Source organism: Diospyros lotus, chromosome 3 (genome assembly GCF_014633365.1).
Source record: "Diospyros lotus cultivar Yz01 chromosome 3, ASM1463336v1, whole genome shotgun sequence".
In the NCBI taxonomy this organism is placed as follows: domain Eukaryota; kingdom Viridiplantae; phylum Streptophyta; class Magnoliopsida; order Ericales; family Ebenaceae; genus Diospyros; species Diospyros lotus.
Genome location: NC_068340.1, coordinates 31,187,593 through 31,213,748, shown reverse-complemented (window position 1 = coordinate 31,213,748; position 26,156 = coordinate 31,187,593). Strand labels below are relative to the sequence as shown.

The 26,156-nt window shown below is 41.8% G+C and overlaps 1 protein-coding gene across 1 annotated transcript in view; it reads left to right on the top strand.

The window, feature by feature from the left end:
* LOC127798193 (mitochondrial import inner membrane translocase subunit TIM22-4-like) overlaps positions 1–26,156 on the top strand; it is a 34,251-nt gene that overhangs the window by 6,788 nt on the left and 1,307 nt on the right. The window contains exons 2-3 of the mRNA XM_052331573.1: positions 10,324–10,514; positions 10,770–10,842. Of these exons, the coding sequence (XP_052187533.1) occupies positions 10,324–10,514; positions 10,770–10,842 (264 nt within the window). The remainder of the gene's footprint in view (positions 1–10,323; positions 10,515–10,769; positions 10,843–26,156) is intronic.

Sequence of the window (26,156 nt, the reverse complement as noted above, 5' to 3'; positions counted from 1 at the left end):
AGAATTATTTAGATACCTTACTCTTGTTCCGCCTTTGAAATTGTCCTTGTTCTGTATTCGTCCTCTTGGTGGTAACATTCCCGAGTTCGTTCCACTTGCTTTGCGCCCTTTGCTTTTTCATTAGGGCCTCCACAGTAAGTTCTTGTAGTAGTGCATCTTCGGTCGCTTCCTGTACCGTTCTAGGTCTCATCATCTTCACCATAGATCTGAGGTCATCGCTCAATCCACTAATGAAACTTGATACAAAATAATCCTCAGTTAAGTAAGGATTTATGTGGAGCATGAGCGACTTCAGCTCTTCGAACTTGAGCTAATAATCCTGGACCGTTCCTAGTTGTTTTAATTTGTTGAATTCTTCTACAATGTCTACCGTTCTTCGTTCGCCAAATCGTTCGCACAATCCTCTAACAAATTTTGCCCACGAGTATCTCTCCCTGCCTCCTGACCATCCTTGGAACCATATATCGCCCACATCATTTAAGTATGTGGCGGCTAGATTAACTCTTTGCTCTTCGGTCACCTGGTGGATATTGAACAATTTTTCACAACGTCGAGTCCACCACCTTGGTTTGGTCTTGTCAAACACCGGTAATTCTAATTTAGGGACTGGAAAATTAGAGTGCCCCGCATGAACCATCGCTCCTTGCCGTCGGTTCATGCCTCTGTCTTCCATTTCTCCCGGTTCACCTTCCAGTTCTGGCGATCCCATCGCTCGATGGCTAGGGCCAATACCTGGAAGTATAGGATCCAATTGTTCACGTGATGGAAAATCTGGAGATATCCTTACCTGCGTCTGACTCAAGAACATCAGCATGAATTGTTGCATCTGATCTCGTACCATATTGCTCTGCTCCCGCATTTCTTCTCGAATCTGAATGCGCATATCTCCCCTCAAACGATCCGCCACTGCTTCCAACTTCTTATCCACGGCTCCGATCGCGTCTTCCATATTACCAACCCGTTGTTGCATCTCAGTCACCGTCGCAGTGACTTGTTGTATCTGCATTTCCATTTGCTTCATGCGAGTTCCGTCAGCCATTGCGTTTGAAGCTCAGAAGCGCCGGTCAGGAAAGCTTCTCTGATACTAATTTGTCAGGTTCCTAGCCTGACAAGTGAAATCGAGAATGGCAAAGGAAGGGAGAGAGGGAATTGGAGAGAAATTTTAGAGGGAAGAGGAGCGAAATTTAGGAGGGAGAAAGATTGAGAAGGAAACTAATTTCCTGATTTCATTCAACATATGGGAAAAGGCATAGATCAGCTTCTTTATACTGATCTTTGGCTCAGTTGGCGTCAAAAACGGTTAAGCCTTCTCCCACTTGCCTTACAACTTGCTCGGCACATGCTGGAACATTCCTCCAGCTGTGATTTAATCGAAGCAATTATTTATATGGGCTCAGCCCAACAGACTTAGGCCTATTGCCGGATACATTGACCTAAGTATCTAACATAGATCAATTAGGGTTAAAATACCAAGTGTAATTACTTAGTATTTCGGGAGGCCTAATTGTAATATCTCAATAGTAGTTAGTTATATTGGGATGTTCACCCTTTCTATAAATAAGAGGACAGGGAAGGCAGTCGATATTTCATTCCATGGAGAGTTTCTATTTCGTCTATGATCGAGTGCTGATTTTCATTCTTGAGAAAAGGAAGGCTGAGTGTTTAGTCTTGTGTATTCTCGGGAGAATGTGTGTATATACTCGAGGATATAGATGAGGGTTAGAAGCTTGATGTACTAATCATTTTCATCCTAATAAAAGGCTGCTTTGTGTGGGTGTTGGACTGCTGGATGTAGGTTTGCCAAAGGCATTCAACCAGGATAACTACCGTCTCTTTGTTGGTTTGTTTTATCTTTTTACAATTCAAGTTTTCATTTTGTTTTATCTATTTTCTTAAATTGGTTTCTAAGTTCTGTGAGTGTGCACGAATTCAAGTGGGAATTCTCTTCAGTTTGGTCATGTTTTGGTAGTCCTAATATCAACAAGCCCAAGATGTGGCTACAGTTTTTTTGGATCGGGTGGTTAAAATACATGGGGTCCCTAAGACCATAATCTTAGATCATGACAAGATCTTCACCAATCTTTTGTGATAGGAGCTTATGAAGGCTTTGGGGACCAAGTTAAACATGTCTAGAGACTATCACTCCCAAACCGATGGCCAGACTGAGAAAGTAAATCAGAGCCTGGAAACTTACTTGAGGTGTGCGAGTTTTTTGCATCCTAAAAGTTGGCATATGTGGCTGTCATTGGTACAGTGGTGGTATAACTCTAACCACCACACTTCCCTTAAAATGTCCCCATTTGAGGCCTTATTTGGGTACAAGCCACCTATCTTGCTAGTTGTGGGGTAGCATACTATAGTAGTCACTGTTGAAGACTACCTGCAGTAGAGGAAAAGGGTTTTACAACAATTGAAGAGAGAGTTGGCTTCAGCTCAAAATAGAATGAAGCAGTTTGTAGACCGCAGGAGAAGTGAGAGAGAATTTACCGTGGGGGAGGAGGTATACTTGAGGCTGAGGTATCCTCATTTGAAATCTATCTCTCCAGGTCTGGTATCCAAGCTTAGTCCCAAGTATTATGGACTGTTGAAACCGAGACTATAATCTCTTAAGAATCACTCAAGAACCTTACTGAATTCAAACAATATTGAAGACTGAAAGTAGATAATGAAAAACAGAATTAAAAGTAGAGAAAACCAAACCAGATTGCTGCACACAAGATATACCCTGGTTCATGCCATTTACATGGCACTACATTCAGCAATCCAAGAAGCAACCAATCCACTAGAAACGAATGAGAAACCAGTACAAGAATACCCCTCTTTCACCCCATCTTGCCTCTCGAATACAATACTCTAACGAAGACAACAAGAACTATAACTGCACAGCTCTTACTCTCGCCTCTCACTGTATCCGAACACAAGGAATGAAAGATATGAATGTTTTGATGATCTTGGCTAACCCTCGCACTCTTCTATTTATAGACTAGAGGGGCAGAACTGCCAAAGGGAAAATAACTAACTCATAAAAGTCAAATCTACCCTTAATAAAACAATTAGTTACATTTATGTCCTATTAACTAACTGCTGCCAAATCATCTTTATTTCTTCCTGATTTCTTCATTAAATACAACATTCAATTACTTTAGGCAAAACAGTAACAAATCTCCACCATTTTGCTTTAAGTAATCCTGGAATTTCAACCTTCTAGCTCTGCTCACTTCTTGAATAACCTAAAAACACATCAATCAAAACACATCAAACTGTAACAACATTAAGCAATGAAGTTACTTAGACAATGGGACAGCCTTAGTGAAAATATCTGCAGCATTTTCACTTCCAGCAACTTTTATAAGCTCTACCTCCTTCTTCTCAAGGACTTCTCTTATAAAATGATATCTAATGTCAATGTGTTTTGTTCTTTCATGATGACTCTGATTTTTGGCCAAATGGATGGCACTTTGACTATCACACTTTAAAATAACCCTCACATCATATCCTAGGAGTTCACTAATCAAACCTTTCAGCCACAAAGATTCTTTAACAGCCTCTGTTACAACTATGTACTCAGATTCTGTAGTTGAAAGTGCTACAACTGATTGAAGGTTAGATTTCCAGCTAATTGTAGACTTCCACAATTGGAAAACAAAACCAGTTGTAGATCTTCTTCTATCTAAATCTGAAGCATAATTTACATCATAATATCCTATAATGTTTGGCTTTTTAAAGTCATCAGCTCAACCATAAATCAGAACCTTGTCAATTGATCCCTTTAGATATCTAAATACCCATTTAACTGCTGTCCAATGTTCTTTTTCTGGATTTGCCATAAATCTACTTGTCACACTCATGGCATGAACTAAATCAGGCTTAGAACACAGCATTGCATACATAATGTTGCCAACAACATTAGATTAGGGAATTCTCTTTATCTCTGATAAATTCTTTTCATCTGTTGGAGATTAAGCATGAGAAAGTTTAAAATGTTGAGCAAATGGTCTATTTACTACTTTTGCATCTAACATATGAAATTTTCTCATAATTTTCTGTAAATAGGCTTTCTGGGATAGCTGAAAAGTTTTATTCTTCCTATCTCTATATATTTCCATTCCTAAAATCTTCTTGGCTTCACCAAGTTCTTTCTTCTCAAAAATTGACTTGAGTTTAAGTTTTAAACTTTGAATTTCAGCTGCTGAGTGACTTGCTATAAGCATGTCATCTACATATAACAAGAGATAAATTGCTATTTTAGTGGAAATATGCCTAAGATAAACACAACAATCAAAATAACTTCTTATAAACCCTAGACTTATCATAAAAGAATCGAATTTCTTGTACCACTGCCTAGGGGACTGTTGTAGTCCATATAAGGACTTTCTCAACAAGCAAACCTTGTCTTCTTTTCCCCTAACTTCAAAACCTCTAGGCTGATCCATTAGAATTTCTTCCTCTAATTCGCCATGAAGGAATGCTGTGATAACATCCATTTGCTCTAGGTAAAGGTCTAGATGGGCTGTCATAGCTAGCAGAATTCTTATAGAAGTGTGCCTTACAACTGGTGAAAACACTTTATTAAAATCAATTCCTGCTACTTGGGTGAAACCCCTAGCTACTAACCTAGCTTTATATCTAGGTTTGAAGCTATCTCCAACTCCTTCTTTTACTTTAAACAACCACCTACAGCTTACAATTCTTTTTCCCAAAGGTCTATCCACTAACACCCATGTTCCATTTTTTCTTAAGGATTCCATCTCAGCTTCCATGGCTTCCTGCCACTTCTGAGCTTCCTTAGAACTTACAACTTCTTCATAGGTTTGTGGTTCTTCTCCTGCTATTTCTTCTGCACTTAAGAGAGCATATGCTACCAGATCTGAGAATCCATATCTCACTGGAGGCCTACTTATTCTTCTCTGTCTATCCCTGCCTACATTATATCTATCTCCAATAGGATCTCCTATTGTACTAGATGAACCAACACTGTCCATGTGTTGATTTTCATCATAACTTGATGAATCCCTAACTTCTATAGATCTATCAAGACTATATTGGCTTGAGGATTCTTCACTAGCACTTGGCTGGTCCTGGAAAGGTTCTAATGGAGAATTTTGAATAGTAACAGCATCCTGTTGCTACTGTTCAAAATTTACAGCTTTGTCTTTCCCTTCCCTATCCTCATTTTTATTTTCTAGATCGATAAATGAATTTTCATTAAAGGTTACATCTCTACTTATCATGGTTCTAGACATGTCTTTTTCTAAATTCCACAACTTATACCCCTTAACTCCTAAAGGATACCAATAAACACACACTTCTTAGCCCTAGGCTCTAATTTTCCTTGTTTTATATGTGCATTAGCTATACACCCAAATACCCTAAGGTGATCTAGGTTTGGCTTATGATTATACCACATTTCATAAGGAGTCTTAAACTCTAAGGCTGATGAAGGTGACATGTTTATTAAATAGGCTGCTGAAACAACAGCCTCTCCCCAAAATGTTTGTGAAAGCCTAGCATGGAATAACATACATCTTACCCTCTCAAGGAGGGTCCTATTCATGCGCTCGGCCAGGCCATTTTGCTTAGGATTTTCGGGGGCAGTAAGATGTCTTAAGATGCCATTTTCATTACACAATTGGATGAATTCCTTATTACAAAATTCTAAACCATTATCAGTCCTAATGACTTTTAATTTCCCACCCTTTTGATTTTCAATAATGATTTTCCAGGTTTTAAAAGTATCAAAAGTGTTATCTTTTGTTTTTAAAACAGAAACCCAAACCATTCTTGAATAGTCATCTATAATAGAAAGAAAATACCTAGCTCCACCATGAGTTGGAGTTTGACTAGGGCCCCATAAGTCCGAATGGACATATTCTAAAGGACCTTTAGTGATATGCAATGCTTTCTTAGGGGATTTTGTTTTCACAGATTTTTCATAGATGCAAGTTTCACATGTATCTAAATCTGTCATTTTTTCAGAACCTAAGATCCCTTGGTTAGCTAATTCTTTAAGTCCTTGGATACTTATATGAGCCATCTTAAAATGCCATAGTTTTGATAGTTCATAGGTCTTTTCTTCCCCTATGGCTGCATTTCCACATACTGTGGAAGCTATCATAACAAACATTCCATTTTTAAGGACTGCCTTCATACATATAAGTAGAGATGGCAAACGGGCCGGGCTGGGCCAACCCGACCCGCCACCAAGTGGCCTGCGGGCCGGGCCAAATCGGCTCGCTTAAAAACGGGCCAGCAAATTGTTGGCCCTAGCTCGGCCTTACACGGGCCCGCCCAATTTTTTTTTTTTTTTTGATACCATTTTTGGCCCAGAGGCAGGCGGCGTGAGCGAGAGAGGGCGAGGGGCGAGACTGAGAGCAAGGGGCGTGGGTGACAGAGGGCGAGCGAGGGCGACTGAGGGGCGAGGGCGGCGAGCGAGGGCGAGAGCGAGGGGCACGGGTGAGGCGAGGGCGAGGGCGAGGGCGAGGGCGAGGGCGACGGCGAGCGAGGGGTGCGGGCGAGGGCGAGACAGAGGGCGAGCGAGGGCGAGAGGGAGGGGCGCGGGCGAGGGCGAGGGTGAGGGCGAGGGCGAGGGCGAGGCCGAGCGAGGGCGAGACGAGGGCGAGGGCGAGGGCGAGGGCGAGGTAGAGGGCGAGGGCGAGGGCGAGGGCGAGGACGAGGGCGAGGGCGAGGGCGAGGGCGAGGGCGAGGTAGAGGGTGAGGGCGAGGGCGAGAGGCGAGGTGAGGCTGAGGGGGGGGGGGGTTTGTGGCCGATTAGCGGGCCAAGCAGGCCGGGCCAAATCGGCCCGGTGTTAAATGGGTCAGCAAAATGCTGGCCCTAGCCCGGTCCCGGGCCGGGCCCCAACGGGCCAGCCCGTCGGGCCGGGCCCATTTTGCCATCTCTACATATAAGTGATCCTTTAGATACTTTAAGAATATCCCCACAGCCACTATAACTGTAGCCATTCTTAGCTAGTTCTCCTAGGGAAATCAGATTTCTTTTAAGTTCTGGGACATACCTTACAAATGTTAAAGTTCTGATTGATCCATCAAACATCTTTAGCTTAATATCCCCAATCCCCTTTATCCCACACTCTTGGTTGTTACCGAGTAAAACCTTCCCCCCACTCATGTCTTTATAATTCAAGAACCATTCTATGTGAGGTGACATATGGAAGGAGCATTCGGAATCTAAAACCCATATCACTTCATCCGAATGTCTTGAAACCACAAGAACATCCGAACTATCATAGTCTAACTCACGAATTGAGTTTGAAAACTCTGATTTACCTTTATCAGAAAAATCTTGCTTCCTTTTAGGACAATTTTTCTTTATATGTCCTTCCTCATGGCAATAAAAACATCTAAATGTTTTCTTGCCATTTCTGGACTTTGATCTAGACTTTTCTTTAGTCTTAGGGTTTTTCTTTTCAGATCTATACCTAGTTGAAAGGGCATCACCAGCAGTTTTCTTTGATTCTACTTTCTGTTGTAAATCTTTAGAATTAAGGGCACCTATAATATCTTCTAAAGATATGGTATCTCTTCCATGCTTTAAAATGTCTACAAAATGCTCATATGACTTAGGCAGTGAATGCAACAGAATTAGAGCCTTATCTTTTTCTTCATATGATATACTTAAGTTTTCCAAATGTCTACAAAATTTGTTAAATTCATCAATATGATTTTGATGCTTCTGCCCTTCTTGCATTTTGAAAGTAAAAAATTTTGCTTTCAGATACAGCCTACTTGAAAGGGATTTAGTCATATATAGGCTTTTTAGTTTGGCCCACAAATCCTCGGCAGTTTCCATTTTAGACACTTCTCTTAGGACTTTATCTCCTAAACTCAAGATTAGGGTGTTGAAAGCTCTTTCACTGATTTCTTATCTACGATTATTGGCTTCTAATCTTTGTTCGGTAGTAGTAGTTTCTGGGAAAGGTTTTTGGGGTGCTAAAGCTTCTTTTAATCCTAAATTTCCCATCAAGGCTTTTATTTTAATCCTCCAAAGTCCAAAATCATTTGTGCCATCAAATTTTTCAATATCATACTGGGCAGCTGGGGTCGCAGAAGCCATAGTAGACAACTCGTCTATAGGTTTCTAAAGATTCTATAGGTTTCTTGATGTTTCTTGATTAAATGACCTAAAGCTCTAATGCAAATTGTTGAAACCGAGACTATAATCTCTCAAGAATCACTCAAGAACCTTACCGAATTCAAACAATATTGAAGACTGAAAGTAGATAATGAAAAATAGAATTAAAAGTAGAGAAAACCAAACCAGATTGCAGCACACAAGATATACCCTGGTTCATGCCATTTACATGGCACTACATCCAGCAATCCAAGAAGCAACCAATCCACTAGAAATGAATGAGAAACCAGTACAAGAATACCCCTCTTTCACCCCACCTTGCCTCTCTAATACAATACTTAACGAAGACAACAAGAACTATAACTGCACAGCTCTTACTCTCGCCTCTCACTGTATCCGAACACAAGGAATGAAAGATATGAATGTTTTGATGATCTTGGCTAACCCTCGCACTCTTCTATTTATAGACTAGAGGGGCGGAACTGCCAAAGGGAAAATAACTAACTCATAAAAGTCAAATCTACCCTTAATAAAACAATTAGTTACATTTATGTCCTGTTAACTGACTGCTGCCAAATCATCTTTATTTCTTCCTGATTTCTTCATTAAATACAACATTCAATTACTTTAGGCAAAACAGTAACATGGACCATTCCCCATAATTGCTAAGATTGGGAAGGTAGCTTACCGACTATAGGTTCCAGAAGAATCCCACATTGCTAGACTGAGAGAGTAAATCAAAGCTTGGAAACTTACTTGAGGTGTGTGAGTTTTTTCCTCCTAAAAGTTGGCATAGGTGGCTGTCGTTGGCACAATGGTGGTACAACTCTAACCACCACACTTCCCTTAAAATGTCCCCATTTGAGGCCTTGATTGGGTACAAGCCACCTATCTTGCTAGCTGTGGGGTAGCATACTATAGTATCCACTGTTGAAGACTATCTGCAGTAGAGGAAAAGGGTTTTACAATAGTTGAAGAGGGAGTTGGCTTCAGCTCAAAATAGAATAAAGCAATTTGCAAACCGCATGAGAAGTGAGAGAGAATTTACTGTGGGGGAGGAGGTATACTTGAGGCTGAGGTATTCTCATTTGAAGTCTATCTCTCAAGGTTTGGTATCCAAGCTTAGTCTTAAGTATTATGGACCATTCCCCATAATTGCTAAGATTGGGAAGGTAGCTTACTGACTATAGGTTCCAGAAGAATCCTACATTCATCCGGTGTTCCACGCTTATCTCTTGAAGAAGTCTGTAGGGACACAACGGGTGAGTTCTACATTACCTATATTGCCTAAGGAGATCAACAAAGTAGTGTAACCTGAAGCCATAATAGATAGACGGGTCATGTACAAGCATGGGGCGCCACTTATCCAGGTTCTGGTCAAATGGCAAATTGTTTAGTGGATAGCAACACTTAGGAGTATCTTCCAGACTTGCTCAAGCAATTTCCCAGGTCTGCCAGCCTCCTTAGTATTTCTTGAAGACAAGAAATTTTAAGAGGGGAGGAAGTGTCACGTGGTAACTTTCTTTTACTATTGTAACTTTCATTTACTACTGTTATTTCTATTCTCTGTTATAGAGTTGGGTAGCCTAGGGGAATCCACATGCAAGTGGTTATAGGAGGCAGCAGGTGGTTATAACCACAGCCCCTGTAAGAATCTGCCCTTAGCAGATTGTATATATTCTCCCCCTAACTCTCTCTCTCTTTCTTTCTGTTCTACGTTCTGTTCATCTGAGAACGCCTTCCAATTCAAATCGGATTAGGAAGGTAAACATTGTCAGGCTTAGGCCGTGACACGGTGCCTAGCAGTGCATGGGGGATGACATGTCAATGAAACAGACCAACTCTACGTTTTTGGTTATATATCCTCTTAACTTAGTCTACCTTAATGATGGGGATTAGTCAAATCAGGGTCAATCGATGGTTTTAGTAGGTGAAAGTGGAATTTCCAAGATGATCACATTTTGGATTTTTGTTTCCCAATGTTTTATAAACAACCAAATGAATTATTTGTGTTTTTTCTGTCTCATTGTATGGTGTCATTGCGTGGCCTGACAGATGGGGAGTGGTTCTGGATTTTGTAACCCTGTTTCACCAAGTTCGATAGACAACTAAATCAAGTGCTCTATCATTTTGGGTTTCCTTTGTGTCATTGTACACAATGTCACTTGGTGACTTGGGGGGGTTTTGTAACTGACAGATTTTCTTATTATGTTATGCTGTGTTAATATTTGCAGGAGGTGGCTTGGGACTCTGCATGGGTCTCTTTATGGGGGCATTGGACAGACCCCTAATGCAAGAGGAAATGACTGGTAGGCAGCAATTTGTTTACACAGCTAAGCAAATGGGACAAAGGAGTTGGAGTTCTTGTAAAACTTTTGCTGTTATGGGCTTGATCTTTTCAGCAGCTGAATGTGTCATTGAGAAGGTATAACAAGGTTTCTAATTTCTAAATGAGAGTATGCAATTTTTTCAGCAGCTGAATAATTTGGATTTAATCTTTGCCTTCAGTTTTTCAGCAGCTGAATAATTTGAATTTAATCTTTGCCTCCTGTTTTTCAGCAGCTGAATAATTTGGATTTAATCTTTGTCTCCAGTTTATGTGATTTCTCCACAATTAATATATGTATCTCTATTTTTCTTTCTTTGCCAAACATGCTAACCATTGAGCCCTTCTTTAAAGGCTCGGGCAAAACACGACGCCACAAATACAGTTGTTGCTGGATGTGTGACTGGAGGTACAATATCAGCTAAAGGTAACTTTCTCTATCTGTTGTCTTAGCTTATTCTAATTGGATAATTGCTTGTAAAGTTTTGGAATGGCCAAACGTGACATTGCATATTTGTTGAAATATTCCACTCTGAAGATTATATTTCAGGTGCTTTCCAAAATATTTTTGTACTAGTATGCATTTTTGGATGGTTAAAGTGAATATGTGGTTGCCACACATGTATTGAACAAGGCAACCAATAAATGTATAAAATATGACAAGTGAATGTAACGGCCTTGGAAGTCTAACAAATTTTTGTGCTTAAGGTTGGGGTAACACAAATGGTAGCCTTGGAGTATTAGTAAATGTTATCTTGTGACTTAGAGTTGCAGTTTTTGACTAGAAAAAGAGACAACACATCTAGCAGCACCACCAAACTTTATCCCACTAGGTGGAGTTGGTCACATGAAGTCTAACTTGCCAAACATTTTTTCCAAATCTATAATTCTATTTCTTTTGTAAGGTTATTATATTTTATATCATGTTGAAGAGTGTCCTACTGAATTTTCTTTGGTTTTCTCTTTTGTCTTTTGTTGCAAACTTTTCTATTCCATTCAGTCTCTTTACAAGTGTGTCTATTGATCTTCTCATATATGCAAAGTAGTTTTAACTAGAAAAGGATATTGGAGAATGTTGTGCACCTCTATTTTGTCCTTGTTCCATATTTTCCGGATTGCCATTTCCGCAAACATTCTTCTTAGGCCAGTAGTTCTATAGTTTGTTGACATGATGCACCAATGCCTATTGTGGCTCCAACCTGGTCAAAACAAACCAATCATCCTCCCGTCCTACTTGCTAATGCCATTAGCAATCACCACACCACTACTCATGTGTCATGTACCTAGGGTTTAGCTTAGGATTGGATTGACAATCAAAAGGATCTGATGGAATAGAATCAAGAACAGAACATTGGAGAGGAAATAATGGACAATAATGGGGAAAAGAATGTAGAGAGAAATGAGGGGGAGAATGGAGAGAATTGTAGAGAGAGAATCAGAGTTTCATTCAAACAATTCAAGCATAACCTCTCATCCTCAGCTGAGGCTTATATATAGCCTACAGCCTCCCACATGCACCCATGTGCAATACAAAAACAGCCTAACTGCCTATTAGCTAAGGATAAAACTTTATAACAGAAAACAAGAAAAGGAAATTACAATTATTGTATAATGCATGTAAACTCCTCCTATTATATTTACTAATCTATCCTTGGGGTCATGACATCATGCTCCCTTGGGTGTACCATTTTCCATCCCTGCCAATCATGTTGGGATGAACCCATCATCACTGCTGCCCCATGTGGCGTGGCATTACAGACCTAATCAAACAGCTCAAATTCCCTCTATTACAATGGTGACGGTATACTTTACTAAATTCAAACACGGAAATGAATGACTGTCCATTGTGCAGCTTTAAATATTAGACTGTTCATTTAATTTCATATAAATTGCATTCAATTGATTTTGATGATTAGGGTAAAGGAGGGGTAGCTGGTGTTCAATTGATGTTGATGACTATTTGTTGCTTTCTTTATAGCTTATAGCTGCAACAATGGGGAATGAAATGGTTGGGAAGGGGACCTCATGGTGGTGGCATTGCCAATGATGGAGATTATGGCAGAGGGGGAAATTGATAGAAGGGGGCTGATTGTCTGTAACTAATATTTCGACAATGCCATGATTGTCTTTATGGGAAATCTGGATGTGGGGTTAGGGGCACTTGCACATCATATTTGCCAATTCTGCCAACTTTAATTTATAGATGGTCAAGGCATTCCCATGATTGTCTTTATGGGAAATCTGGATGTGGGGTTAGGGGCACTTGCACATCATATTTGCCAATTCTGCCAACTTTAATTTATAGATGGTCAAGGCATTCAAAACATTTGATAATTCCCTTGTTGGTATAATTTTTTAAATAAGCATAATTTTCCCCTTTCATTTTCATGAGTTTATATCAAGTCTTGCTTTTAGTGGGATTAAGGCTTGATATGTCGTCGTTGTTCTTTATGCCAAGTCTCTCTTTCTCATAGTTGTTAGGTCTTTTGGACATCTCAATATGATAGAAACTGTCTTTTGGACATCTCAATATGATAGAAACTCACTCTTTGAACAATAGAAAAATAGCTAGAACAATAGAAAAATAGAAAAATTCAGTGTTTACAAGGATTACAGCAATGGCTAGAACGTGTATAAGCAAGAAGAAAAACAAAATCGGCCTATTTGAGAGGGCCTTCTCTCTCCCACAACTATTGTCCAGATTTTTCCTATCCTCTCTCTCTCTCTTTTCTCATCCCCTTTTATACCTCCTCATTCTGTTGCTGCAGCCACGTGAATGAATATTCTTTCTCTAACCAACTTTGAACTATTTTGCCCCTAAGTCAATTTCCTTGGCTGCCCCTGATTGCCCTCCCTCCTTTTACGCCTTTGATAGGTATGAATAACGGGGTCCTAACATTACCCCCACCCAAAAGACACACCTTGTCATCAAGGTGGAATTTAGGGAATTGTTGCTGCATCTGATGGTAGGGCTCCCAAGTTGCTTCCAGGGGTGGCAACCCCTTCCATTGGATAAGAATATCAAGGCTCCTCAAATTCTTCCGTGCCCGGCCTTACTCCTAATAGAAATTTCGACTCCACCTTCATCTCCAGCTCGACAGTGAGCTAGTCTAGAATTTCTATCGTCTCCTGCATTGCTCCTTTCACCTTGCAAAGCTGGGAGACATGGAATATGGGGTGGATAGTGCAGGAAGGTTGTAGGGACAACTTGTATTCCACCTTCCTGAACTTCTTCTCCACAGCAAAGGGCCCATAAAATTTTAGTGACAATTTCTCATTCACCCTAGTAGCCAACGTCTTCTGTTTGTAGGGGCGGATTTTCACATAAACCAATTCGTCGATCTCAAAGTGCACATCTCGTCGCCTTTTATCTGTTATATCTTTCATCCTTGCCTATGCTCGTCGCAATTGGGCCTGCAAATCCTCCAAAACTGAATCCCGCTCCAGCAACTGTTGCTCAATTATTGAAACAACCGTGGTTCCCTTCTCATATTGTAGCAAGGGGGGAGATTCACACCCATATACTATTTGAAACGGAGTTAGTTTCAAGGAGACATGATTAAAGGTATTATACCAATATTTTGCCCAAGGAAGCCAACTGCACCACGCCTTGGGTTTGGAGGAGGAAAAGCATTGGAGGTACGTCTCCAAAGTGCAATTTAGGACCTTCGTTTGGCCATCAAACTGAGGGTGGTAGGAGGTGCTTCTGTTCAATTGAGCGTCTTGCAACTTGACTAGTTTCTCCCAAAAATGGATGACAAAATTTTTATCTTTATTGGAAACGATAGAGTTTGGAACTCCATGTAACTGGACAATCTCCTTCACATAAACAAACCCCTGCTATGTTGGTTGCTGTAAATGGGTGCCTTAGAGCAATAAAATATCTATATTTACTGAGTCAATCCACCACCATCAAGATAAAATCCATCCCCGTTGATTTGGGCAACCCTTTGATGAAATCCATGGATACATCTTTCCAAATTTGACGAGGGATCGGAAGTGGCTGTAGCAAACCTCCCGGTGATAGTGCCACATATTTATTTTGCTGGCACACAGGGCAATGTTTAACATATTGCTGAATATCCAACTTCATCCCCACCCAATACACGTTGGTTGATATTCTCTTATAAGTCTTGAGAAACCCGAAGTGGTCCCCAATCTATCCATCATGTCCTTCCTTTAACATCAAAGGCAGTGTTCGAAAATGCGGCCTAGGCAGTCGCCTAGGCATTCGGCGGCCACTGGTCGCCCTAATTAAGGGCTACTTGGCATCCCTAGGCGCCGGCCCGATTAATCGGGCCACGGCGATGCCTAGCTGCCTGGGTCGCTGCCTAGGTCGCACGCGGCCTTTCTCTTTTTTGTTTCCCCTTTCCCTTCTCTATTTCCCTTTACCCTTTCTCTCTCTGGTTGTTCGTCTTGGGTTGTTTCTCTCTCTCTCTCTCTCTCGTCGTCGCCGATCTCATCTCTTGGCCGTTCTCTCTCGTCGCCGCCGATCTCATCTGTTGGTCGTCCTCTCTTGTCACCGATCTTGTCTTCCTCCGGTATGTATCCATCTTCCTCCACCTCCACCAGTAGCAGCAAGCAGCAACACAAGCTTGCGTGCTTGCTGTTGCATCAAGCATCAAGCGGCAGGTTGCTGCTCCTTGCTGCAGCACTGAGCCTCGTCAGTTTAATATTTGCTCACACCCCAATCATCTCCTTATTGCTGCCTTTGTTATTAAAGCAACAAGTGTTGTTACATCATTTATTTTAATATTTGTTAATGTATTAATAAAAAATAAAAAAAATTCTAGGCGACGCCTACCTGCCTAGGCGCTAGGCGCCAGTCTACCACCCGATTAACGCCTAGCGCCTTTTAGAACATTGATCAAAGGAATTAGAGTGGAGCCCTTAGGAAGATACAATTTCCCTTTGTACAACAACTGTCCATCCATCCATGCAAACTCGGGTCTGCTAGTAGGATCTGCCAGCACTTCCCTAATAATTTCCTGAAGTGTCTCATCTTCCTCAACCTCCTTTTTGAGCTGGTCCAGCTACAATACTCAAGGAATTATGAGGGTCATAAGTGTGACAGGGGAATGGAGGCGAGAGAAGGCATTTGCAGCTCGATTCTCTAATAACCTGGGGCGATATTGAATCTCAAAGTCGTATCCCATCAGTGTCACAACCCATTTTTGGCACTCTGGACTAACCACTCGCGCTACTTCATCAAGAATTTAAGGCTTCGCTGATTTATTTGTATAATGAACCTTCGCGCCAATAAATAATGTCTCCGCTTCCTCATCGCGAAGACTATTGCCATCAACTCCCTCTCATACACCGACTTGTTTCAACCATTGGGATTTAGGGCGTGACTGAAGAAAGCAATAGGCCACTGCTCCTACATTAGGACTGCCCCCAATCCATGCCCCGACGCATTTGTCTCCATGATGAATTCCTTTGAAAAGTCCGGTAAAGACAACACTAGCAATTTTGTCATCTCATTTTTAAGAGATTGAAAAGCCTGCTCTGTTACCTTATCCTTAGAGAAATTATTTGTGAGAAGTTAGAGGTAGAACTCCAACTTGAAAAGCTAGCTTAACAGGTGGAGGGATCCTCCTCCTTATATATAGTCCAGGTCTCCCTTGTGGAGGCGATGTGGGATTCTCAACGCTCCCCCCCCCCCCCCCCCCAATGCCAAAGCTTCTCCAGTAATTAATACATGCCTAGGTGATCAGTCAGGGTACTGGTCCATGACCACGGTAGCCAAATGTTAGCTCTGATACCATATGAGAAGTTAGAGGTAGAACTCCAACCTAAAAAGCTAGTTTAACAGGTGAAGGGATCCTCCTCCTTATATATAGCCCAGGTCTCCCTTGTGAAGGCGATGTGAGATTCTCAACATTATCCTTCCTGATGCAATTTGTCATTGGCCATGCAAGCTTGCTGTAATTCCTTGCAAATCTTCAATAATACCCAGTAAGGCCCAAAAATGCTCGGAGTTCTCGCAATGATTTGGGGCTGGGCCACTCCATAACCGTCTTAACTTTAGCACTATCGGCAACGACACTTTCTTGTGAGATGACGTGCCCTAAATATTCAATCTCTCGCTGCTCGAACTTACATTTCTTTGCATTAGCATACAATTGGTGAGCGGTTAAGACCCCTAATACACACCTCAGATGCTCCTCGTGTTCATCCATATTCTTACTATAAACCAAAATGTCATAAAAAAACATCAAAATGAACCGTCTCAAGTGCTCCTTAAAAATCTCATTCATTAGGGATTGGAATGTGGCGGGTGCACTTGTTAATCCAAATGGCATGACTAAAAATTCATAATGACCCTCATGGGTGCGAAAATCAGTCTTTAGGATGTCATTAGGTGCGATTTGTATCTAATGATATCTCGATTTCAAGTCTAGGTTAGAAAAAAACAGTAGCCCATTTAATTTGTCCAATAACTCTTCAATGACGGGAATGAAAAATCTATCGGGGATTGTTACATTATTTAAAGCCTTGTAGTCCACACAAAATGTCTAGCCACTATCCTTCTTCTTGATTAGCAACACATGGCTGGACAATGGGCTAATACTCGGCCTGATAAGACTTGTTGCCAACATTTCTCGAACCAACTTCTCGATCTCATTTTTCTAGAGATGGGGGTAACAATAAGGTCATGTGCTTACCGGAGGGACTCCCGATTGCAATGTAATCATGTGATCCCTCCTCCGGTGCGGGGGCAACCCACACAGCTCCTCAAAAACCTCCTTGAATTCTGTCAGCAGCTCCTACAAACCTCCAGGAATCGACTCTTCCACCACTTTGTCTTTTGCTGTCAAGCTCCCCAACTCCCACAACACTCCATTTTCTCGGAACGCCTTCATCATCAACTTCAAAGTTACCAATGTTTTGCTGAGGCTAGGGTCCCCTTGTAGTGTTACAATCATAACCCCCGATCTAAACTTCATAACTAATGAGCCCCAATCTACTTGTGTCTCTCCAAGCGTGGCTAACCACTTCATTCCAAAGATTACATCTGAGTTTCCCAGCTCTAATGGTAGGAAATCCTCGACTACCTCAACATTTTGCAGTGTTAAGAGTAACCCCTTTACACACTCCAACCCCTTGTACAACCATGCCTAACCTCATGATCACTCCATAACCTCTCGTTTGAGTCCGAAGCAGCCCCAACTTCTGCACCAATTCCAGAGCTATAAAGTTGTGGGAAGCCCCACTATCAATTAAGACCATCACTTATTGGCCTTCAATTTCTCCCTTGATCTTCATGGTTTGTGGAGGTGTTAACCCCACTACAAAATTTAGGGATAGCTTCACCACTTCCCCCGTTTAGACTGTCTCCTAATTCCCCTGAATTCTCCCCTGCTTCAGCCCTCTCTATTTCTTCTTCTTCCTCTTCCCTTTCCTCCTCATAGATTACCATCACCTGTAGCTTTTTGTTTTTGCACTTGTGCCCCACTGAGTACTTCTCATCACAACGAAAACACAGACCCTTCGCCCTTTTGGTTTGCAACTCACTCTCACTCAACCGTTTAAAAGGAGGGTTGCTCCACTTATCGACGCCGGTGGCCAGTGCAAGGAAGTTGGGCTGGGCATCGTCGACTTCTGTGGTGCTGACAAAGGGGGTCGAGTCATCGCCGGTTGGGGGTTTGTTGTTGAGGTGGAAGGGGCCGGTACTTGAGTTGGGCCTGATTCAAAATAACCTCCACGGATCACCTGATTCCTCTCCTCAATCCGCTGGGCTGGTCCATCATCTGTACTAGTCTTGTTGGCCGCAACACCCTCATCTTCAACCGAATATTCGGCCTCAGCCCATTTATAAAATGGCCCTCCAGAAACGCTTCCAGCAACTCTTCGAGTGATGAGGCTAGGGTCTCGAAACAGAGACGGAAGTCCTTGATAGATCCCCACTGCCTAAGTGTGAGGAACCTCTGATCCACGGTGCCTTCTTGCGTTGATTGGAAGCAACTTACCAGCATCTTCTTGAGCTCTTCCCAACTCCTCACACATCGTCGCTGTTTCTCCCATTGAAACTAGGCAAGAGCAACCCCTTCAAAGCAGAGCGCTGCAGAATCCAACTTCTCTACATCGGTCAATCGATTCACAGCAAAGTAATGCTCTACCCTAAAGACCCAACCATCATGGTTGTCTCTCTCAAATATGGGCATCTCCAAGCGTCAACTTCTCACCTCCAGTCTTCCGAAGCCCTCGATCACACTGCCTTTGCCCCTCACCCTTTCTCCTAGCATTGACGTCTCCTCCACAATATAAGAGGAACCCATGGGTATGTTCTCCTCACCTCGTTTCCCCTTCCTATCCTTCTCTTGCGCCTCCCACTTCTCTATCAGTAAGTTGAATTGGTCCAACATCATAGTCATGTTCTTCTCTATGTTTTGCACCCTCTAGAACTCATTTCTCATGGAATCCAACCCGACCTGCAATCCCTCCATTCGTCCTTCTATCTGCTGTTGATAAGTCTCCAATTTTCCCTCCAACTCTCCACTTTCTCAGAAACAGTTACTCCCATGGATCAATGCTCTGATACCAAAATGATAGAAACTCACTCTTTTGATTGAATTCAGTACTAGAACAGTAGAAAAATTCAGTGTTTACAAGCATTACAGCAATAGCTAGAACATGTAGAAGCAAGAAGAAAAATAAGATCGGCTTATTCGAGAGGGCCTTTTCCCTCCCACAACTGTTGTCCAGATTTTTCTTAACCTCTCTCTCTCTCTTTTCCTCCCCTTTTACGCCTCCTCCTCATTCTGTTGTAGCCACGTGAATGAATATTCTTTCCCTAACCAACTTTGGACTCTTTTGCCCCTGAGTCAATTTCCTTGGTCGCCCCTAATTCCCCCCCTCCTTTTACACCTCTGATAGGTATGAATAACGGGGGTCCTAACACAATACTGCTTAAAATATTTGTTTGAGAAATTCACATTTTTGCTGATGCATATCCTACCGTTCTGCTTAAATACTTGACTTCCAAATGTCTTAGATATAGATTACTTCCTGACCAGCTTACCTGCTTGGCTAAATGCTTTGATGTAAATTTGCTAGTTAGTTACTGTGGTGTACCTAGGGGAACTTACTATAATAAATACATAGTAAAGGAAGCGGGTGTAATTACTAGAATCCTATACAGAATTGAATGTGGTAACAGTGGCCATTCTGTTGGCGCCAATCGCCGGGAACCGAGTATATAAAGCTCGGCCCAATTCATTTGTAACCATCAAACATTTTGAATTGATTCCTATTCAAATTCTCCCCTTAATTCTACAATTCTCTCCCTCTCAATTCTTCTCTATTTCCCTTCCCTTACTCTCTTAATTCCTGCCAAACTCTCTTACTAGAAGAAACCCTGTTGGATCCAAGGGGATACGACAATTGGTATTAGAGCCTTTGTTCTTGGCTCCCAAGGAATTGAAGAAAATAGCAATGGCGGATGGAATTCATATGAAGCAGATGGAACTACAGTTTCAGCAAGTGTCAACTACGGTGATGGATGTCCAGGCTCGAGTCGGATCAATGGAGGAGTCATTAGGCTCGATGATCTATCAGAGATTGGCGGAGGTAACAGATCGGTTGCGTGGGGATATGCGCAACCAAATCAGAGAGGAGATGAGAGAGCAAAGCAATATGCTGCTTGATTAGATGCAGCAATTTATGCTTATGTTCTCGAGTTAGGCTCAAGTGAGACTAGCTCTAGATTTTCCTCCAAGAGAAAGATCGGATCCGATCTTGCCAGAAGTCGGTACAGGCCAGAGAATGGTTGGCTCGTCGGAGGCGGAGGGTGATCCAGCAATATTGGAAGACAGTGAAATGGGAAGGAGATCGGAAACTCATGTGAATTCTAATTTTCCCCTTCCAAAATTAGAATTACTAGCGTTTGATGAGGCGAAGCCTCGCTGGTGGTTATGCTAATGTGAAAAACTATTTGGGATACACTGGGTGGTTGAAGACCAGAAGATTAGCCTGGTAGTGGCATATTTGAATGACATAGGGGATGTGTGGTACCAAGGTTGGTCACGAGTGAGGGAAGATTGTAATTGGGGAGGAGTTTGCCAAGGGAATATGTGAACGGTTCAGGGAGAAGAGAACCATGGACATTGTGGAGGAATTTAACAAGATGAAACAGAATGGATTGGTGCAAGAGTACCAGCCTCGATTCAAGGAGTTGAAGTCCCAGATGTTGAGCCGCAATCCCTATTTGACTGAAGATTACTTTGTGTCAAGTTTTCTGAGTGGTTTGAACGAGGAGTTAAGGTCAACAGTGAAGATGACCGGGCCTTGAACGATACAAGAAGCAATAGAGAATGCTCTGCTTTAGGAAATGAATGTAGAAGCAATAATGAAGGTGCAGAGGACCCAAGCAAGGGGACATGGATTTGTTCCAACACCAACGGTGGGAAGAGGTCTGATAAGAGAAATGTATAGAACAGGGTCGATACCAAAGCTACCTGCATTGCCACCACCAACTAACGCGATGCAGGAAGGGGGAAGAGTGATGGAGCCAAAGAGGCCTCCGGGATTGTGTTACAGATGCGGAGATAAGTACTACCCCGGGCATCGCTGTGGCAGACGATTGCTACTGTTGGAAGGAGGTGAAATGGAGGATGATACAGGGGAGGAAAATTTCGTGGCCGGAGAAGAAGGAGAAGAGGAGGACAATGGCGCCATTTCTCTCCATGCTATAAAAGGGGTGGCTAACAGTAAAATAATCAAGGTGGAAAGGAAGGTACTAGAGGGGTCACTCATGGTGTTGATCGATAGTGGGAGCACACATAGCTTTATTAATGAGGGAACCACAAGGAAGATGAAGTGTGAGTTATTCAACACTCAACCATTAGCGGTGACAGTAGCTAACAGAAGTCGAGTGTTGAGTAAGTCGGCATGTCTGGGGTTTTGTTGGACAATGCAAGGGGAATCCTTCGAAGCTGATCTTAGATTACTAAAATTGGGAGGCTGCCAAGTAGTGTTGGGAGTAGACTGGATGAGAGAGATCAGTCCCATCAGCTTTGACTTTAACAAAATGGAGGTTACATTGGCTAGGGGAGACAGGAGAATTACGTTGCAAGGAAATATGGAGACGGGGGTGTGCAAGTTGATCAGAGGAAGAAGGTTGCACAAGTTACTGAAGTGCAATATGTCCCAAGTGGCACAACTCTTTACCATTGAGGCCTATGTTGATCAGGAAGAACAAGGAGGCCAATGTTTGATGGGCGACAGTATCCTAGCTACCAACCAATGGCAGGTACATGAATTGTCTTCTCTTGATGCACTACTTATTGAGTTTGGGGACTTATTTGCAGAACCTAATAGCCTACCCCCTAAAAGACCCTTTGATCACACAATCTCCCTATAGCCAAATAAAGAACCCATCAATATTCGATCATATAGGTACCCTCCTAAACTGAAAACTAAGATTGAAACCGCGGTCAAAGAAATGCTTGATCAATCCTTGATCCGACCTAGCATAAGCCCTTTTGCATCTCCCGTCTTTTTAGTTAAGAAAAAAGATGGAACCTGGCACTTTTGCATTGATTACCACCAACTCAACAATATCACCATTAAAAATAAATTCCCTATCCCTATCATTGAAGACCTACTCGATGAACTAGCTAATGCCTCAGTATTTTCTAAACTTGACCTTAAGGTCCGGATATCTCCAAATTTGGATGAACCCCATTGACATTCATAAGATCGCTTTTAAAACTCACCATGGGCATTATGAATTCATCGTAATGCCTTTCGGTTTAATCAATGCTCCCGCAACCTTCCAAGCCCTTATGAATCATATCTTTGAACCCTACCTTCGCAAATTTGTTTTGGTATTATTTGATGATATCCTAATCTATAGCCCCTCCTTCACTAAACACCTAGAACACCTTAGAATTGCATTTCAAGTCTTTAGACTCAATCGGCTATGCATCAAAAAGTCCAAATGTGCCTTTGCGCAGATGCAGGTGGAGTACTTGGGCTATGTGATCTCTAGTGCTGGAGTTAGCACTGATCCTAAGAAGATATCGACAATGTTATCATGGCCTAAACCAGGGAATGTTAGATCACTAAGGGGATTCTTGGGATTAATCGACTATTATAGGCGGTTCGTAAGGAATTATGGAGTAATAAGCAAGCCATTATCCTTCCTATTGAAGAAGGACGGCTTTAAGTGGGGTGAAAGGGCAGAAGCTGCATTTGGGAATCTTAAACAGGCCATGAGTGAGGTGCCTATACTTGGTATTCCTGACTTCAACAAACCATTTACCTTAGAGATGGATGTGAGTGGCACAGGTGTGGGGGTTGTTCTATCTCAAGATGGGCGACCTTTTGCTTTTGTGAGCCAAGCCTTGGCCCCAAGGCATCAAGGGCTAAGCACATATGATAAGGAACTATTGGCAGTCCTTATGGCAATCGAAAAATGGAGGCATTACTTGGAGGTTAGACAGTTTATCATAAGAACTGATCACGAAAGTCTCAAGTTTCTAACTCACCAGAAGTTGAACACTAATTTGCAAGGAATGACAAAGTTGATGGGGTTGGAGTTTGTGATTCAATACAGAAAAGGAAAAGAGAATGTGGCAACCGACGCGTTATCCCGGTGCCATGAGGAAGGGCAATGTGTAGCCACATCTGTGTTGATACTCGATTGGTACCAAAAAGTAACAGGTAGTTATGACAAGGGATTGTGGACAAAGGAATTAATGGAACAACTGAGCATAGACAACAACAACAAGCAAGGTTACACCCTTAATAACGACCTCATTCGATATTGGGGACGACTATTGATAGGAGACTATGAGGCATTGAAGGGAAGGATGCTACAAACTACGCATGACTCACCCTTAGGGGGACATTCCGGGGTTCAAAATACATATAGAAAAGTGAAGCAGGTGGTATTCTTCTGACCAAGATTAAAGAAATTGGTGATGGAATACATACTCAAGTGTGATGTTCGCAAAAGGTGCAAGCATGAATCAGTGGCTAAACCAAGTCCTTTACAACCACTGGAAGTACTTGATCGGGCTTGGGCTAACATTACAATGGATTTTGTAGAAGGGCTACCACGCTCAGAAGGGAAGAATTGTGTATTGGTCGTGGTGGATAGGTTGACTAAATACAACCACTTCCCTAGTCTTGCCCATCCATTCATAGCACAAGAAGTAGCCAGAGAATTCTTGGATCATGTAGTGAAGTTGCATGGGGTACCTCAGACTATAATCTTCGATAGAGATAAAGTGTTTACCAGTTTATTTTGGCGGGAGTTGTTAAAAGCATTGGGTTCTAAGCTTCTTATGTCAACAACTTATCATCTCGAGACCGATAGCCAATTAGAGAGAGTCAACCAATACTTGGAGGCCAACCTTAGATGTTTTTGTTTTGCACAGCCTAAAGGATGGAACAAATGGTTGTCCCTAGCACAATGGTGGTATAATTCTAAACACCATCGCTCCATAGGGATGATGCCATTTGAGGCCTTATACGGGTACAAGCCCAACTTAGTATGGATGGGTGGAGAGCCAACTTCGGTGACAGATGTGGACTCCTACCTATAACACTGGCAAAATGTCTTACAAATTCTAAAAATAGAATTAGCTAAGGCACAAAATCGAACAAAGCAAATGGCAAATAAGAAGAGGAGTGAAAAGAGAGTTTGAGGCAGGAGAAGAAGTGTACCTCAAACTCAGCCAGCCCCAACTCAAGTCCATCTCAAAGCAAAAGGTGACTAAGCTCAATCCAATATTCTACGGACCTTACTCCATCACAGAACGGGTGGGACCAGCAGCTTACAGATTACAGCTACCTGAAGGAACCCAAGTCCATCCCGTGTTCCATGTGTCCCTTCTCAGGAAAGCTACTGGAACTCAAACTGCTAGCCAGCCCCTACCAGTACCTCTCCGAGAACAAGATCCAGCAGTCCACCCAGTCGCCATTATAGACAAGAGGGTAATCTTTCAACAAGGGGCCCCTATCACTCAAGTGCTAGTACAATGGTCTACACTACACCCGAACAATAGTACGTGAGAATACCTCCAAGAATTTCTCCATCAGTTTCCCAACGCAACCAGCCTGCTTTCCATTCTTGGGGACAAGAATTAATTCAAGGGGAGGGGAGTTGTCGTGTACCTAAGGGAACTTACTGTAATAAATACATAGTAGGGGAGGTGGGTGTAATTACTAGAATCCTATACAAGATTGAATGCGGTAACAATGGTCATTGTGTTGGCGCCAACCGCCGGGAACCGAGTATATAAAGCTCGGCCCAATGCATTTGTAACGATCGAACATTTTGAATTGATTCTTATTCAAATTCTCCCCCTAATTCTACAATTCTCTCCTTCTCAATTCTTCTCTATTTCCCTTCCCCTACTCTCTTAATTCCAGGCTAAACTCTCTTACTAGAAGAAACCCTGTTGGATCCAACGGGATACGACAGTTACCTTGTACCTGGAATGCTGAATGCTTTTTCCTTCACTAATGAAGTGATGTGATGGAGATTTGTATTTCTTGGAATATGCCCTATTCTAGCTTTGCAGGTTGTTAGTGTCCAAAGGTAGTTCCTCCTTGTTTATTATTATTTTCACATACGGAATCCGTAATTTTATATTTAAAGTTACAATGTTTCTTGCATATCAAATTATAATTGTATTTCTCACTGGAAAAGGAAGGGTCAATAATTGCATCATGATTTTTCTCCGAAAGGGATTCAGACTTTTGTGCCTTATGGTGTTGGGTTCAAAAATGAAATAGAGTTTTGGAGATTGGACTCTTTGGTAGTAGTTGAACTACTGTTCTGCATTATCAATAAAGATACCTGCATGTGTGAGCTTATATGTTATTTTCTTGGCTCTTCCTTTTACACTCCAGAGGTTCTCAACAGAATGAATTGGGAAAAAGAGTTTGTGGACTTTCTGATTGGTTATCCTGGGAAAAAGACTAAGCACCATGTTGGTTATGGATCTCCCCATAATAGGCCTGACCACGGTTTGGTTCGAACCGTGAACCGAACTAAAACCATCTTTTCGATTTTGATTCAAAAATTGGAATGGGAACCAAAGACTTACGGTTCATTTTGGATTTCTAAAAATAAGGAACTAGAACCTGAACCGGTTCAAATCATTAAAAAATAAATTAAATAAATATAAAATATATAATACAATGCACAATAACTGATACTTAAGAAAATAATTCTGATTATGGTAAGGGGGTTACAAATTCTAATTGTAAGTGAACTACGTGAGCTTTGATTCTTTTAAACCCCCCAAAATAAGTAGGCAACTTGATTTATATAAATTAAGTTCAAGCTTTTTTTTTTCTTTTTATTAAATTAGTTCGAACTGGAACTAGAATCGTTGGGAACTGGACTGTTCGGTTTGGTTCCACCAGAAAGTGGAATCGGAACTGCTGGTTTCAGAATTGTAGTCAGGCCTACCCCATAAGCCTCATTTATTCATCATTATTATCCCCACCAAAAAAAAAAAGGGAGAAAATTGACCATTTTACCCCCCTCTCTTACAGAAAATATATTTTCTAAATTATTAAAAATACGTTTTTAGTTACAATAAACATATTTTAATTAGAAAAATATTTCCTTTCTCTTTATATTTAAAAAAAGAAGGATTTGAGGGTTTAGCTTCGGCTATAGTTGACCTGGGCTTGCTCGTCCATGGCCAAAGCCAAATTTGGGTTGGTGAGAGCGAGAGGGAGGGAGGGGGAGATCACTGGGTTCCAGGTTCCAAC